Source organism: Dreissena polymorpha, chromosome 4 (assembly GCF_020536995.1).
Source record: "Dreissena polymorpha isolate Duluth1 chromosome 4, UMN_Dpol_1.0, whole genome shotgun sequence".
NCBI classification, from domain to species: Eukaryota; Metazoa; Mollusca; class Bivalvia; order Myida; family Dreissenidae; genus Dreissena; species Dreissena polymorpha.
The window spans coordinates 93,850,529-93,867,747 of record NC_068358.1 but is presented as its reverse complement, the minus strand read 5'-3'; the positions used below and the strand labels follow the sequence as shown (position 1 = coordinate 93,867,747).

General features: G+C 34.8%; 2 protein-coding genes and 2 long non-coding RNA genes across 6 annotated transcripts in view; 3 read left to right on the top strand and 1 right to left on the bottom strand.

The window, feature by feature from the left end:
• The window catches only part of LOC127879669 (FHF complex subunit HOOK interacting protein 1B-like), a 60,439-nt gene extending 59,578 nt beyond the window's left edge, over positions 1 to 861 (bottom strand). Inside the window, exon 1 of the mRNA XM_052426643.1 lies at positions 722 to 861. The gene's annotated coding sequence lies outside the window, so the exon portion shown is untranslated. The remainder of the gene's footprint in view (positions 1 to 721) is intronic.
• Positions 284 to 17,219, top strand: part of LOC127879673 (transmembrane protein 218-like) — a 30,352-nt gene continuing 13,416 nt past the window's right edge. The window contains exons 1-3 of one of the 3 annotated variants that reach the window (XM_052426663.1): positions 287 to 479; positions 12,894 to 12,987; positions 15,315 to 16,592. In XM_052426663.1, coding sequence (XP_052282623.1) covers positions 367 to 479; positions 12,894 to 12,987; positions 15,315 to 15,458 — 351 coding nt within the window. In that variant the 5' untranslated portion in view covers positions 287 to 366 and the 3' untranslated portion in view covers positions 15,459 to 16,592. Of the gene's footprint in view, positions 480 to 12,893; positions 12,988 to 15,314; positions 16,593 to 17,219 lie in introns of those variants that run through there. The other 2 variants (XM_052426664.1, XM_052426665.1) reach the window with 2 other exon arrangements.
• Positions 917 to 8,086, top strand: LOC127879675 (uncharacterized). Its single transcript, XR_008049202.1, has 3 exons — positions 917 to 1,658; positions 2,498 to 2,519; positions 7,992 to 8,086. It is a non-coding gene; the product is annotated as an uncharacterized LOC127879675 (long non-coding RNA).
• Positions 3,590 to 6,386, top strand: LOC127879674 (uncharacterized). The gene is made up of 3 exons (XR_008049201.1): positions 3,590 to 4,200; positions 4,522 to 4,712; positions 5,049 to 6,386. It is a non-coding gene; the product is annotated as an uncharacterized LOC127879674 (long non-coding RNA).

Here is a 17,219-nt window from a genome sequence, read left to right as displayed (position 1 = left end):
ATGCCATATCTTAATGATTACACTCTACCTATTGTTTTTTTAGTATTGATGATGATTTATTTTAACATACTTATAGAATAGCCGTGAAACAACTGTCGATAGTTGTTCTCCTTATACATATTGCTGGTAATAAATATATCTTTAGTTGGATGCATATTTTCCTATGAACATGTTAAATTATTAGTAGTAGTTTATAACCTATAATCTGAACTGTGTGGTTTAGTTTAAAACCTCGACTTGTAATTGAGCATTCGATTGGACATCAAAATTACACAGGGCCAATGGAAAGCTCTGTATTTTTGCGAGTTAGGCGATTTGTGTACATTATCAACTTGATGTCTTGACTTGCACATAAAATTCAAAAAAATGGTCGAGAACACAGTAATGGGAGTAGGCATAGGCCTCTTTATGATAATTTTGGTATGGACATTAGCGCTCTTTCTATGCATCGTATTTTCACGTTCAACAGGGGCCATCTCGTGAGTATTTATTTCATAATGTCGTGGTTTAAAAATACAAAACTTTGACTTTGTCAATGCTTGTTTCCCCCAAGGACCTTTTGGATGAAAAGTACTCTCTACTCTATACATACTATGAATATAAACAAATGATTAAATGGTCACAATTCCTGCACAACGCAACGGGCTGAACATAGCTAAACAATGTGCCTTCAAAAGAAATTATGGTGGACGAACCAGTTATCAAACACCTAAGAAATTACCTTAAATTATCCTCGAAGGCCCAAATTCCGTGGGGGTCTGAATTCCGGTGACATTTGTTTTTGTCTCGTATCACGAGAGTTAAGATGACCTCACGCACGCGCAGTTCGGTAAATATTGACAGATGCCAACGCAACTGTCACCTACAAAAAGACGCTCGAAATGAGACCAAAACAGGTAACACTCGTGTATAATGTTTCTCACACCTTAATTTGAATGTTTTCTACTATTCCTAATTCATGGCCCCCTTTAAACCCCTTTATTTGGTCCCAAACTCGCTTTTAAACATGTGACAGTCAGTCACAGTCCGTTTGCATTGTTGGCTGGAGTTGACTCGTAGAAGTAGACCGGAAGTTTTCGTTTTTTCAATTAGACCAACCTATTTTTTCTATTAGGTTGCTGGTTGTATCCCTTAGACTACTTTTTCATATTTTTTCAATTATATGCAATTAATTGCTGAATGTGAAGATCATGAAGAATAAACTGCTGGCACATATGAATTGTAAATAAGTTAACCTATTTATGTGTTTGAATGTTAAAAGAGTTATTTTAAAAGAATATTTATAAGTTGGAGCTCTAAGGAGGGGTGACACTTTACTCTGTTTGTGTGGTGATAAGGAAGAAAAAACGAATAAAAATACAAATGCATAAACTTATTGTAAATAAGTTTATATATTTTGACTGTTATAAAAAAAATTAAAGAATATTTCCAAGTTAAAAAAAAAATACAGACAAACTAACAAATAGCAGTTGCTTGACCTAACTACACCATAAGTTTGAGTAATTTCCCTTTGAATGACGTCACCGGAATTAGGTCCTCTCTAAAAAATGGCAGACAGCTTCGACCAGGGCTACTTTACGAAGCCGAATCTTATTTATTTAAGCACATATTTGCCAAATTCGGTTTGGTAAATGTAAATAGAGGATTTTTCCATCAAGGTGTGTACAAAATTTTGTATTGTGTTTGTTTACTTTCACTTCTTTTTAAAAATCAATTCTTACCCCCACGGAATTTGGTCCTTAGAGGATACGTTAAAATTGAAACACTTGAAATGACAAAAACATTATGTTTTAACAAATGACTAACAGTTTAATCATTTAATAACTTATCTGTAAAGTTTTCCAGCAAATATCCTTCAAGAATTTATAACAATGATTCCCTGGTTATTGTCACCTCTAGCAGACAAAACAAAATGGCAGCCGATGTAAACATGACCTATTACCCGACACTTCATAAATACTACTCTAGCATATACAAAGTCACATGACTATCACGTGACCCGGACTCGGCGAAAAAATCTGCGTCTGCTGCAATCAAAATTGCAAACGGAAATATGCTTTTGGTGTGTAAATGCACGATTTGATAAATGCATACAAAAAGTAATAGCAAAAAACACATACAACCGTGTAAATAACAATAAATGCATGCCTTTAACCTGTTTTTGGCGCATTTGTTTCAAGCTAAGTAGGCAAGTAGGTCATGCACTTTATGTGCGACCATTTGTTTATCAATGTGACGTAATGAGCATTTTTGCACATGTGCATACAGAATCAAAACAAAACGTCCCCCTAATAGGTGCTGTTCGATGACAGGTACTTACACGATAAAACAATATTTAAAATGTCAATAAATTACAAGTATGGTAGGTTCTGGTTGAGTCGTGGGTTCTTGTTGGGTCGTGGTTATAGAGATTGCGTGAAATGACATGATAGAACGTTCGTACAGGCTGCAGTTCGTTTAGGTATAAAGTTTGACATAGTTTGCGTTTGTTTTACAGGCCGAAAATGCGACAAAAACAGGTAATTATTGCAATTTACCATTGCCACATGCCTTCTTTTCAAACATAAACACTATTTCTACCCATATATTGTTTCTAAGTAAAACAAGCCCCTTTTTGTGAGTATTTTCCATGTAACAGCGTCTGTTAAAATTTTTAGCTCACCTGATTGCTCAGGTGAGCTTTTGTGACAGGTCTTTGTCTGTCTTCCGTCCGTCCTCCGTCCCCTTGTCAAAAAATAACCCACTTTCATACCAAAACACACTTAAACCAACATAAAACTGTGTTTTTTCTGAGTTTTTCTTAGCGGAAGTTGGTTTTTGCTAATAAAAGTGAGTTTTATGTGCGCTAAACTGTGCTTAACTGAGTTTAAAGTTGGTTATTTTAAGAAGATGTGTGTTTAAGCGAGTTTTTTTCTGTAAGAAGTCGGTTTTTTGTGTGTCAAAAGTGAGCCTTTTTATTTATGAGTTGGTTTATGTGTGTTTAAGTGTGTCTTTTTGTTTTATAAGCGAGTCTTTTACAACAGAAGTTGGTCTTTTTTTAAACAGAAGTGGGTTTAAGCGAGTTTAACTTGGTCTTTTTGTAAATAAGTTGAGAGCTGCAACGAGGCTTAAAGACTCACTTTAACACACTTTTCAACAAGTTGGTCTTTTGTTTATTAATATAACTCATCAATGAAACAATAATTCTTCAACTGGGTCTTTGTTTAATGTTTATAGCCATAAATAAAACAAGTCAATTGTAAAGGGGCTTTTTTTACAGCTTGTTTGCCATTGTCCCTATTGTACATTTGTGTGCTCCCCATAATTTTTAGGGAATATTGGATGAAAATGGCTCTTTCAGATTATCACAGGTTCACAGATGGACAACAAGTATCACTGACAAAAACTATAACAATGGTCAAGCTTAGTTTTATACATGAAAATGAAAGAGTTTGTGTTTCACTTTGAATTTTTTCTTTATGTTTGTTTTTATTATAAACAATATCTTATGATTGTTTTATGTCTTAATTTTTTATTTTTTTTAAACAATCTCATATGATTGTTTATATTTTTTTAAAACTGCATATTTAAATAATTATGGTATTGGAAACATTATTTTGGAAATAATCTATTTATTTTTGTACATAAGTTATGCAAGATTTTGATATTTGCATATGATACCATCATATCCATTTTCTTAATTTGCAATTAAATAATAAAATGCCAAACATGACCTGTGTTACATAAACTGTCAACAAAATAACAAGACAATACCTAAAAACACCCTTATTTCACACCACTAACAATAAACAGATAACAATCTGTCAGGCATTCAGAGCTAAACAGGGTACTGATTATCTAGGGGTAGATAAGGCTACTGATGGGGTTTGCCTAGAGATAAGGCTGTGTGGAATAAGATATAAGGCTTTTGATTGGCTATTGCACTGAGGAAGTTATCTTTTTGAAAACAACAACTTTTGAAAAATAAGCTGGTGTCAGCAATTGAATATTGAGCTAAATTTAATTCAGCAACATTAATATAATGAAGTGAAAGACTTATAATGGTAGTGTAAAATGTCTTGAAATTCTGTCAGCATGAAGTATTGTGTGATGAAAACAATGTGTTTTTTACTGCAATGTGGAAATCAATAATAAGTTGGTTGGAAAGGAGGTTGAACTGCCTGTTGTTGTTTTTGGAATACTGAAGAACAGTTTTAACAGGTTTGTATTGTCATTTCTTCACCCCTTTTTTTATTTTGTTTATTGAATTAATTATGATCATTATCATATTTATGTATTGTCACTGGGAAATGTAAATGGATAAGTTATTGTATTGCAATTTAAAGGATAAACAACACATTTTGAAGCAAAAATAGATAAACTTACACATGAAAAAGTGTAAATGTTGTGTACAGTGAATAATTATGGTTGTGTTTCCTGGTTATTGTCATCTAAAATTTTATTTATATCTATTTCTGGTTATTACTGAACGGATTTCTTTCCCTCATACTTAATTAGAACTTATATATTTTAATTTTGAAGGTTAAACTCTTGCCACAAGGCAAAATTGACATCAATGGGAAGATCCTTTGGAAAGAATGTGCATCATCGCCTGCCTGATGTATGGACTTTTAAACCTGGTTTTTACCCTGCACAAGCTGGCAAACTTGAGGGGAACAACAGTGGGAAAACCTCGCCCTGTCCTTGACCAAGAAAGCTCGATTTGTTGAGAGGTAAACTATACAGGTTATTGCATTTACAATGCCACCAGACCACACAGCCAAATGAGACCACGCATCTTGGTACATTTTCAAACTGCATTTTCTACCAAACGCAATTTCTTTTAATAATTGATGAAAAGTGCTTAGTCACATGTGATCACGGGATTAAAATTTCAAAAATAAACAAACAAAAACAACAAGCAAATAACTTAAATTTATTATTATTAAAGCAAAAAGATTACCATAACAGCAATATTTCATAGTTAAGTGGAATGAAAACATAACCAATCAACATGTTTGAAGAATGCCTTGCCCTTTTGAAAGTGATATGGTATTAATCCTTTGCAGATCAACTGGCATAAGAGATGCTCAAGAGGAGAAGGACACAAGCAGCATCAATGGTACAACTACGTGTCGCTCCAGGGCCCGCTTTCCAGGTCTCTACCAGCTGCTTTCCAGGTCCCTCCACCCGCCAAGATCAGGTCTAATTCCCTGCACTGGCTGCTTTCCAGGTCCCCTAGCAGTCAAGGTCTCTCCAGTAGCTGCTGTGCAGGTCCCAACACCGTATGCCGTCAAGGTCCCTCCATAAGCTGAAATCCAGGTTCCTCATTCCACTGCGGTTCAGGTACCTCCAACAGCTGAGATCCAGGTCTCTGCAGCAGCTGCGGTCTAAATACTCCACCCGCAGTGGTCCATTGCGGTCAACCTTTTGCTTTAAAATCTTCCATAAATGTCTATTATTTTATAATGTATTGTAAAAATAATCTGTTTGTATTAATTTGCGGTGTACTATTTTTGTCATATAAACATAATTTTCGTACACATTGTGTTTTTTTCCCTTTTAACCACATGGGGCTTATAATGAACTGTTGTAATTGCTTCACAAAAACTATTTTTTCTAGAACATATCAGTCCAAAATTATTTTTTTTCACACTGCAAAATCCCACAAAAGGCTCACAAAAAACCTACTTTCTTAAAAAAACTCACTAAAACACTGTTAAAACCCACAAAAATCAACTTAGCCAAACCCACAAATTTCTTTTGTTTTTTCACAGATAAAATACTGTTAATAACTAGGTTTAAAGCGAGTTAAAAGCATGTTTTCACTGTGAAAAAAACTAACAAAGGCGTGCTTTCAGCTCACTTTTCGCTCACTTAAAAACCGTGTTTAGCCTGCTTATAGCTCACATAAAAAACACACTTTTTACCCACTTAAAACCAACTTCACAGATAGAAGTTGGTCTAAGCATGTTTAAAAAACCTCAAAAAACCAACTTGTAGAAAATCATACTCACTTTAAACCCACTTAAGATGGTTAAAAAACCCACTATGTTGGTTTAAAGCGAGTAAAACCAAGATTTAACTCAGAAAAAACCAAGTCGGTAAGCTAAAAAACCCAGTCGGTAAGCTAAAAGCGTGTCTGAAAAACCCGCTTTTAGCACAGTGCAAATACCGCAGAGTTTAACACAGATGCCTGAAAAAAACTCACTTTAAACCCACTTAAGACGGTTAAAAAAAACACTATGTTGGCTTTAAGCGAGTTAAACCAAGATTCAACTCAGATAAAACCAAGTTGGTAAGCAAAAAGTGTGTTTAAAAGACTCGCTTTTAGCTCGGTGCCAATACCGCAGGGTTAAACCCAGTTTAAAACTGGGTTATAACCGGATTTTGCTCACTTTTTTGACAAGGGTCCGTCTGTCATCCACATTTGGTTTGTAAACACTCAAGAGGCCACATTTAATGTCGGATCTTCATGAAACGTGGTCAGAAGATTTGTCCCAATGATATCGCTATTAAGTTTGAAACTGGGTCATGCTGGGTCAAAAACTAGGTCACTAGGTCGAAAAAAAGAAAAACCTTGTAAACACTATAGAAGTCACATTTCATGCCCAATCTTCATGTAACTTTGTTAAAGTGTTTGCCTTAATAATATGTTGGTCAAGTTCAAAAGTGGTTCCGGTCCATTGAAAAACATGGCCGCCAGTGGGCGGGCAGTTTTCCTTATTTGGCTATAGAGAAACCTTGTAAACACTCTAGAAGTCACAATTTTTGCCAAATCATCATGAAAGTTGGTCAAAACATTGGTTTTATTGATATCACGGACGAGTTCGAACATGGTCCAGATCAGTGAAAAAACATGGCCGCCAGTGGGCGGGGCATTTTTCTCTATATGTATATAGTGAAAACATGTGAACACTCTAGAAGTCACATTTTGGCCCAATTTTCATGAAATTTGGTCAGAACATTTGTTTCCTTGATATGAGAGTTGAGTTCAAAAATGGTTCCGATCTGTTGAAAACATGGCTGCCAGGGGGGGGGGCAGTTTTCCTTATTTGGCTATAGAGAAACCTTGTAAACACTCTAGAAGTCACAATTTTTGCTCAATCATCATGAAAGTTGGTCAAAACATTGGTTTTATTGATATCTCGGACGAGTTCGAAAATGGTCCAGATTGGTGAAAAAACATGGCCGCCAGTGGGACGGGGCATTTTTCTCTATATGTATATAGTGAAACATGTAAACACTCGTGAAGTCACATTTTTGGCCCAATTTTCATGAAATTTGGTCAGAACATTTGTTTCCTTGATATGAGAGTTGAGTTCGAAAATGGTTCCCGTCAGTTGAATAACATGGCTCTCAGGGGGGGGGGCAGTTTTCGTATATTTATACAGTAAAAAAAGCTTGTGAACACCCTAGAAATCACATTTTTGCCGAATCATCATGAAACTTGGTACAAAGATTGGTTTTATAAATATCACATAATTAATGCCATAATTATTGCCCTTAGATTGTCCAAATTTTCATTATATTATACAACTCCTTGTAAACACTCTAGCGGTCACAATTTTGTTTCAGATTTTATGAATCTTGGTCATAATATTTATTTTTGTGAGCAAAGTTTGATATTTGGTAAGGGGGGGTCAACTCAAAATATAGGTCACCAGGTCAAATCTTACAAAAACAAAAACACTCCATATGCCAGAGTTTTGGTTCAATAATGATGAAACTTGACCAGGATGTTTGTCTGGACAATATCTAGGTCAAGTTTGACCTTTGGTTAAGATTGAATGAACCGACTCCTCTCAGGTGAGCGAATAGGGCCATCTTGGCCCTCTTGTTAACAAATTGCAGACTGCGCATGCGCACAGCATTTTCTGAAAATACACTATCATCTTCCTAGGTAACACTTTAGTAAGTGTTTTTAATGGTTCTTTAATTGATAACATTTGAAAAGAGAGGAAACTTTTTATCAATTAAAAATAAATGTTGTGCTTAATTATATTTTTCAGAAAAAACAGTCAGAATGTAGAACCTGAAGCGGCATACCTTTGACATGATGATGGCAGCATATAAAGCAATTGATAATATAATTGGTTATAAATCTATTGAATGTGACTGCTACATACAATAAAGTTGTTTACTTAAAAAAACACGAAGTGGATTATAATTTATTGAAAACAAGAAATATCTTTAAAAAAGATATACGGCGTTGATTGTGGTCGATGTTTATGAACGATCAAAAGTTATCTCTATGAGATCAAAAGTAGCGGATGCCTTTTTTCTGCGCAGTTCTTAGCTACATCACAAGCAAATCAATTACGGGGTGTTGCGCCAGATTTCGTGGCTTATTTTGCTTTATGTGATATTTTTACTCAGATGTCTATATTTACAGAATAGAAAAACACAAGAAACATGAAAATAAACGAGTGCATATAGGTCAGCCGGCAATACTCGAATCTTATTTAATTGCATAATTATAGTATAGTAAATTATTGTGCTCATGCTTAATAAACTGGTCAAAATGGATAAATATTTCTAATTAATTTTATCAAAATTGGTCCTTATCATGCAAATGTTGAAAACATATTAAAAATCGATGATTGGCATACCACAATAATATTGCCGAATATCTTTATTTAGTATCTTTCTGATCAAAACAGACTTCAAGTGCACAAAGTTTACGAGACGGCGTTTATATAAAGATTTCTGCAACTGACCGCAAACTGACCTTGATACCTTGCGGATTGGAATGCAATGCATTAAAGTTAGGTAACAATTCTGCTGCTGAAACGACGGCTTGTTTACGCCAACTGTACTCGACCAAGGCAACAGCTGTGCCTAAAATATTGATAAAGCGACTAAACGAACTATTTACTCCATCAGACAAAAATAGCATAGATTCCAATTTTGTCCTTCAATGAAAAGGTCGCAACCCCGGTGATGAACTGTATATAAACTCTGACTTTCGCGGGTTGAAATGCAATGCAAGTAAGTACTAAATATGAGAATATAGCCTTTAGTATAAACGCTTTTGCGCTGGTAATTCTCTGAAAATAAAAGGTGAACGCACAAACTGTATTTATGTCGAAAATTGATTGTAAAACTGTTCTATCTATTGAGCCTTTTCATTAGAGATAAAATTGTTTCATGCAGTAAAACAGTGTTACAAAGACGCGGATATGTTTCCAATGTTCTGGTGTTATACTAAAATCAGCCAATGGAATAAATGAAGTGTATTCATTCGTACCTAGCCGCGGGAAATTTTATTTGCATATTATTGGATACTTACAAAGGTCAAGTCAGGGTGAAAAGCTGGCTTAATACAGCTTACGCCGAAAAACACGATAAACTTGTTACTGTTGTCTTGTATGCTTATGGCAATCACCGAAGAAAGTAACCTCCTCTGCAATGTTTTTATGTCCCCCACTATAGTAGTGGGGGACATATTGTTTTTGCCTTGTCTGTTGGTCTGTTGGTTGGTCTGTTGGTTGGTCTGTTGGTTGGTTGGTCTTTCGGTTTGTTGGTTTGCGCCAACTTTAACATTTTGCAATAACTTTTGCTATATTGAATAGAGCAATTTGATATTTGGCATGCATGTGTATCTCATGAAGCTGCACGTTTTGAGTGGTGAAAGGTCAAGGTCATCCTTGAAGGTCAGAGGTCAAATATATGTGGCCAAAATCGCTCATTTTATGAATACTTTTGCAATATTGAAGATAGCAACTTGATATTTGGCATGCATGTGTATCTCATGGAGCTGCACATTTTGAGTGGTGAAAGGTCAAGGTCATCCTTCAAGGTCAGATATATGTGGCCCAAATCGCTTATTTTATGAATACTTTTGCAATATTGAAGATAGCAACTTGATATTTGGCATGCATGTGTAACTTATGGAGCTGCACATTTTGAGTGGTGAAAGGTCAAGGTCATCCTTCAAGGTCAGAGGTCAAATATATGTGGCCCAAATCGCTTATTTTATGAATACTTTTGCAATATTGAAGATAGCAACTTGATATTTGGCATGCATGTGTATCTCATGGAGCTGCACATTTTGAGTGGTGAAAGGTCAAGGTCATCCTTCTAGGTCAAATATATGGGTCAAAATTGCTAATGTAATGTAACTTCTGAAATATTGAAGCTAGCAATTTTATATTTGACATGCATGTGTATCTCATGGAGCTGCACATTTTGAGTGGTGAAGGGTCAAGGTCAATGTCATCCTTCAAGGTCAAACATCATATAGGGGGACATTGTGTTTCACAAACACATCTTGTTGTTAATTATGTTTACAGCATGCACATTCTTAAAATTGGAACAGCTTATCAAAACCCACGACTCAACCAGAACCTTACTTTCAATTTGCCAGTTTGACACAGTCAACACATTTGATTATTTTGATGTAAACAGATGATAAAACATTTGGAAAAAAGGCAAGAAATCAAAAGACAAAATATAAAGAAGTATTTTCGTAATGATTCATGGTTATATATTTATACAATATTTGAGATGTAATTTATTTATGAAAATTGCCCATGACTCAACCAACATATAGCATATCAGTAGTCCATATAGTAGTTCACAGTTTTCCGCAGCTGATCAATGCCCATCCCTTATCAGACCTCTTTTGTGACAAATAAAGAAAAGTGATGAATAAACTTAAAAAACATACAAAATTTAGCTGAATTACAACCTTCGGATGTTATCCTTTGCATGCAACTAAACAAAATACAAAGCGGACAAAAACAAAAAACAAAGTAACTACAGAGCCATTATTTCTTGCTTTAATGCTACCATTTGCAAGTTTGTGATTTATACAGGTAAACATTGATAAGTATTTGCAGCTCCAGTGTTCCTTAGCCCTTGCGACAGTGATCAAAATCTGCACCTTTGGACAAAAGACGGCGCATTGCAACGGCAGCAAACCGTTGGGTTATAAAGCTGAGAGTTGAATTTTTGCAACTACCTGTATGGGTTGAATTTTTTAGACATGACTTATGGTACAGTGACATATTATGATGATGATTTTATTTACATTAGAACAAGACTCTTTTGATGACATCTCAGTTTACTATCATTACTACCATTGAAAAGAAAAACAAAAAACTAAAAAGTGAGGAAAAAAACATGTTCTACTTCAATTCTAAAGCTTACTTCATCTAAAATAATTATACATTAATCCATTGTCCACACATTTTTATATTCTGTTGGTCCCCTTAAAAGACATTTTCATATAAATTGCAAAGTGAAGCAAACGAACTAACTATTGTAAACCCAACACGTGTATCTCCAATTTTCAATGGAGGAACATCCCTTTGATGTGACTTCACCAGAAATAGGTGAATCATGCAAGTAGTGAATGCTATTGCAGATTGAATTGAACTATGGGCTTTTGGTAGTTAAATATGCTGTAAATAAACACATTTGACATGGATTTCACAGGAGTTAAATAATTCTTAGAAACTTAATTGTTTGTTGAATTGTTTACTGCGCAGCTACATTTAGGCTTAGCATATAGGAAAGGTTAAGATTTTCCTCTAGATAAATTCTAAGGAAAAGCTTTAAGGGATTATATTCAAACAAAATATGCATTATCCATATTAAAATGACCCCATAGGCAAAAGTGTGTACCTTTTATTTAAAATCTTTGAAAATTAGAGGCCTTATATACATATAAATGTATATACAAGATAGGCAGCAGTGAGTGAAAAGCTGGTAATCTAGTGTGCTCTGTATTGGCTTGACAGATATCGCTCAAAATTATTACATTAATTCCTCAATTTTGATTACTCTTGTTTTTAAGTTTTCATAATAAAGGTCAAAGGACCTTTGTTATACTTCAAAATATTACATATAAGCTATAGAGACAGGTTACACATTTACTTAACCTAGCAAAATTGATTCAACTGAATTTCTGCATAGCATACATATATTGAGTTAATTTTATATAACTAGGTACATGTATTATATTATTTCTAGAATAATCCAAGTGATATAGTTGTGTTAGTAACTTCAATTTATGTGTTGAAATCTGGTACTGGTTTGTGAGAATTACCTGGTTGACATTTTCCTCAACATTGTATTTTTGAATCAGCACTTAGAAGCAAACTTAAGAAGACTGTGTAGTTCAAGTTGAAACGATTTAAAACTTACGGATATAGCTTAATCAGAATATAAGCGTGGAAACTTGGATGGGAATTTGATAGACTTGTGCTTAGACTGTAGGTTTTTGATGCAGACTGTGTGTAAAATTGTCTAGAAACTTGTGTGGTACTAAGTTTGTTCAAATGACCAATGATTTGAGAATGACCATGACCTAGGGGTTACTTGATTTATTTAGACTTGTATGGCAAAATAAAAAAGGCAAAGATGTGTATATTTAGCATCCCATGGTTGCCCTTTACGTAGTTTGTTAGAATCATGCCTTTGAGGTAACAGTTACCCCCACCATAGTGTTTCTTTTTTATTAAAAATCTCATATGAAGCTGGGGGGAGGGGAGTTTATTGGTATTTGACATGTAGCATGGCAGTCTTTCAACTGCCCACTTTCAAGTTTTGTTTTGCAGAAAATAATATGCACATGAATTGCCCTTAAACGATGTCAAGTTACCGTACTATCACGATTTTGGCAGGATGTTGGGGTGAACTATTATTTTCAGTACATGTAGATATGATATCATATTCTTGTTGTTTTTGCCATTCTAAAGTTTAGGTTCTAAGTGTGTTTAATGGCATTTAGGCCTTCTTGTTTAAATCTGATGCATAAGTTACTTTATTTATCTATGACATTTTTTAGAAAAATTGATATGTTTACAAACTGTGATGAAGTGAGTCCCTTTAAAGGAATAAATTTACATGACTTTGTATTGTATAATAATCCCATTGATGTATGCATGATGTCCACACTGTTTCAGGAATATTGGAATAGTGATGGTACTAGTGGCATTGCTCTTCAGCATTATTCTGTTGGTCCTGCCTAGGGAAGACTCCTTAGCTTCATCTACAAAGGTAAATGGTACCAAATGCTAACAGAAATAGAGTGAAGAGCCATAATACTATGTCAATTAGAGAAAAGTTTAATGTAGACAGATCTTGTTTGGGGATTGCATTAACATAGGGTCTTTGAGAGCAAATTTAATGCGCTACCACTGGTCCATTGCCTTGAAACTTAAAAGAATCCTTTAAATATTAAGGTGTACACATTTACCTAATGATAAGATCTTGAAGATTAACCCTTTCCCACTCAGAAGCAAAGTGAAAATGAATGAATTCTTATTCTAAACAACACCAACGCCTGTAAGCTGTAAATTCAACTCTGTAAGATTGTTCCTGGGATCTTGCAATAAAGCTGCAGTAATCGAGTGATTGTAGGTCAGATTGACATTTGCAGTGAATAAGCAACACCTTGGTGCTAACAAGAGTTATTTACAACTTATTGAAAAGCAATGCCTAGGTGCTAATACATGCTTTTCATGGCAATTATCACTTATGGCAAGATTTTCCTGTAAAATAAGTTCTCATTTCAATATGGTAGCCTTCATTGCCAAAGCAATACATTAGACCTGACTTAATCATTATTCTTTCAAAGCATAACAATTTCATACTCAACAATGATTAACCCTTTCCCACTCAGAAGCAAAGTAAATATTGCTATGTGCATACAGCATAAAACCAGAACAGCCTGTGAATAACTCGCCGTCTGTTCAGGTTTAAGCTGTTAGGTGTTCATCAGTAACTTATGGTTGGAAATGAAGCCTTTAAAACTTGAATCTAGTAAGAAAGGTCTTTAATCAAATTTAACTTTATAAGGGACTACAAACGCATCATAATACATATTTAAGTGGTAACAGGTTAAAAACGTTAAATAATTGTGTATGCCCGGAGCATTTACAGGAACTTGGAGGTATCTAGTGATTGGCCTGTCTGTGTTTTCTTGTCCATATTAAGAGGTAAACCCCAAATGACAAGTTTTGAATATCATTTATAATGCTTCCTAAAAAGCTTTGATACTTGAATGTTGTTGAACACTTTGACCTCACCTTGACAATTACTGACTTTTGGACATTGACTTATTTGAAAGGTCAGAACTCTTGGTTATCCTGAAATGACACATTTCATCTAACATCAAAACCCCAAACTACAAAGCTATGATACTTGCATGGATGTTATCTATGAACACTCTTAACACACCGACTTCACCTTACCGTATTTTGACCTTGACCTACTATTGGATTTATTCAGACGGTCAGAAGTCTTGGATTAACCCAGAAAAGATGTTTTTTCTAACATCAATATTTCCTGCACAACTTTGATACTAGCATAAATGCTGCATATAAACCCAATCTTCATATCCACATCACATGACCCCTTTTTGACCTTGACCTTGACAACGTTTGGTGTAAGACTTATTCATAAGGTCCATATTCATGGTTAACCCAAAATTATGTTTTTTTGTCGTACATTAATACTACCTGCTACACTTGACATCATTTTCACCTTGACATCGACTTACTATGGAATTTAATCAAATTGGCCAATAAAATCAATACTGACAAAGCATCCACTGAGGGCATATGCATTTATTGAACGCAGCATCCTGTTTCAGTCAGTGGTGAAGGTCACAAGGGCTTGTAACTCAATATTTAATCTTAGCAAAGGGGGAAGAGGACAATTACAACGAGCGAGGCATGGTATAGGGGAGATAACCGTGTTATGGTTAGGTTAGGGTTAGTGTTATGGGTCAGGTTAAGGTATGGGTTAAAGCTTATCCTAACCCTAACCAGACCCTTAACACTAACCCTTACCCTAAACCTTACCCTCTAACCCCCTATGCGCATTACAATACCATGCCTCGCTTGTTGTTGTTGTCTGCTTCCCAAGCAAAGGTCTGCATATTAGAAATTAAGTATACTTGATATTCTTGATAGAGAAAGAGACCAATTTTGATATTAAAGGGCATCAACATCTCATTACAAAAAACTGAATAACAATTGGACATAATAGATTAATTGGCTCAATTTCCTTTCCATGATTTAACTTTGTACTGCTTAGATACATACTTTGACGCATTTGTAGTCCCTTAGAAAATTAAATTTAATTAAAGACCTTTCTTACTTAAATCAAGTTTTAAAGGCTTCAATTCCGACCCCTAGATACTGATGAGCAGCAAACAGCATAAAACTGAACAGACTGCAAGTTACTGGCAGTCTGTTCTTGTTTTATGCTGTTTGCACATAGCCATTTTCACTTTGCTTCTGAGTGGGAGAGGGTTAAAAATGTGTTTTGTTACTGATGTTTAACTATGTTAAATATTTTGTCTGTCTATCTTTTCACAGATTTATGATTACTCCGTCATATACCGGTCATTGTTGATAGCAGGCTGTGCGCTGTTTTTGCTGATTGGTCTTTTTGCATTTCTGTTCACCCACGCCATGATGCCAATCTATGCCAAACCATTGCGACCAATGAAACTGTCCTGAAAAAATTTGAAAGCAACATTATTATGTGACATTTTGACTAGTGTTGAAGACAGTGATCTGTGATAGTGACTGCCACAAGTGAAAAGTAGGAAGAAATGTAACCATGGTGACTACATGTATTCTGTATGGTATCGAAGTGTCATCTTTAATTTTAATTTTTTCTACTCTAGTTTGTTTATAATCATAAAACATACATGTAATTGCAGTTTTTGTTTCATTTCAAACCAAAACAGATCAAGTTAAGACTTTCTTGAAGTTCAAGTCTGACAGGCATAATGATATGGAATCTCAGTAAAAAAAGGTCATACCTGCATTCATTGTGCTCTTGATAAAAAATCACCAGTGTGGCCACTTTAATTACAAAGTTTGCCAATTTGGGACCATACTTGATGTTTATTGACATATGTTGTTATTTCCATAATGACAGCAGTTTGTTCCATTTCTATAAATATTATAGATATTTTCGTTTCCAACCCCGTTTTTTGTCACTTTTAGTTTGATTTCCTGTTGTTTTCATGCCCCCGGTAGGGTGGCATATAGCAGTTGAACTGTCCGTCCGTCTGTCTGTGTGTCTGTCCGTCCAAAAACTTTTAACATTGCCCATAACTTTTGCAATATTGAAGATAGCAACCTGATATTGATATTTGGCATGCACGCGTATCTCATGAAGCTGCACATTTTGAGTGGTGAAAGATCCAGGTCATCCTTCAAGGTCAAAGATAAAAATAAATAAATGCAGTAACAAGCTTTAAAGGGAGATAATTTCTATTTATCATTTGGCAGGTACAGATCATTCGTACAAGGAAAGTAATATTTTTTTAAGGGATATAATTTAAAAAAATCAAAGCGGCGCAGTAGGGGGCATTGTGTTTCTGACAAACACATCTCTGGTTTTAAACAAAATTCAACATGCCTTAATATTTTGAAGCTGCGTTTTTCTTTTGCCTTAATAAACTGTCATACATGTAGGTTTGTGAAGTAAGTTGATGCGGCATGATTAAAAGACTAGTGAATAGTATTGATTAACAATACTGAACATTATGATAAATGAATAATTATTGTAGTCTTAGGATAGTGCTAGAGTTGTTTTTTTTACATAATTTTAAGTATGAGTAATAAAAGGTACAAAAATTGTGCTCTCGTTTATATTATATATTTTGTACATGTACCTATTTTGTGCAATTCAACGAGTAAGTGTTGTTTTGACTTATCCCCCCACACCTACCCCCTCCCCCCAAACAATCACTGATCCATGTAGTAAATGGACATATAGAGTTTACGCTGTTCTTAAATACAACTCAAAACCGTTTTAAGATATTTACTGAAACTTCATCCATAGAAACCTCATTCAGGCATTGCTCTGGATTGCATATAAGATGGTGGGATCAGGGTCACTGTAAACATGAGGGCAATGATGGCACTGAAGCGCTCACCGCGACTCAAGGTGAACATAATGTTAAAGTGACTACCTAGTGACAATTTTTAACCCCACTTGACCTAGATTCAAACAAAGCATTAATATTATCAAAATAAAAATTCAAATAAAAAATGCATCAAGATTGAGTCGTAAATGTGGCCTCTAGGATGGTAAGATGTCTTGAAGATTCAACCTTTTTTTATAAATGCATGTGACATAGATACGAACTCAGCCTTGATATTGTTAAGATAAACATTCAAACAAGTTTCATCAAAATGAGTTTAACATGCCAGCTAGAGTAGTTACCATTTAAACATTTACCACTGATAAAGAATGACTAGATG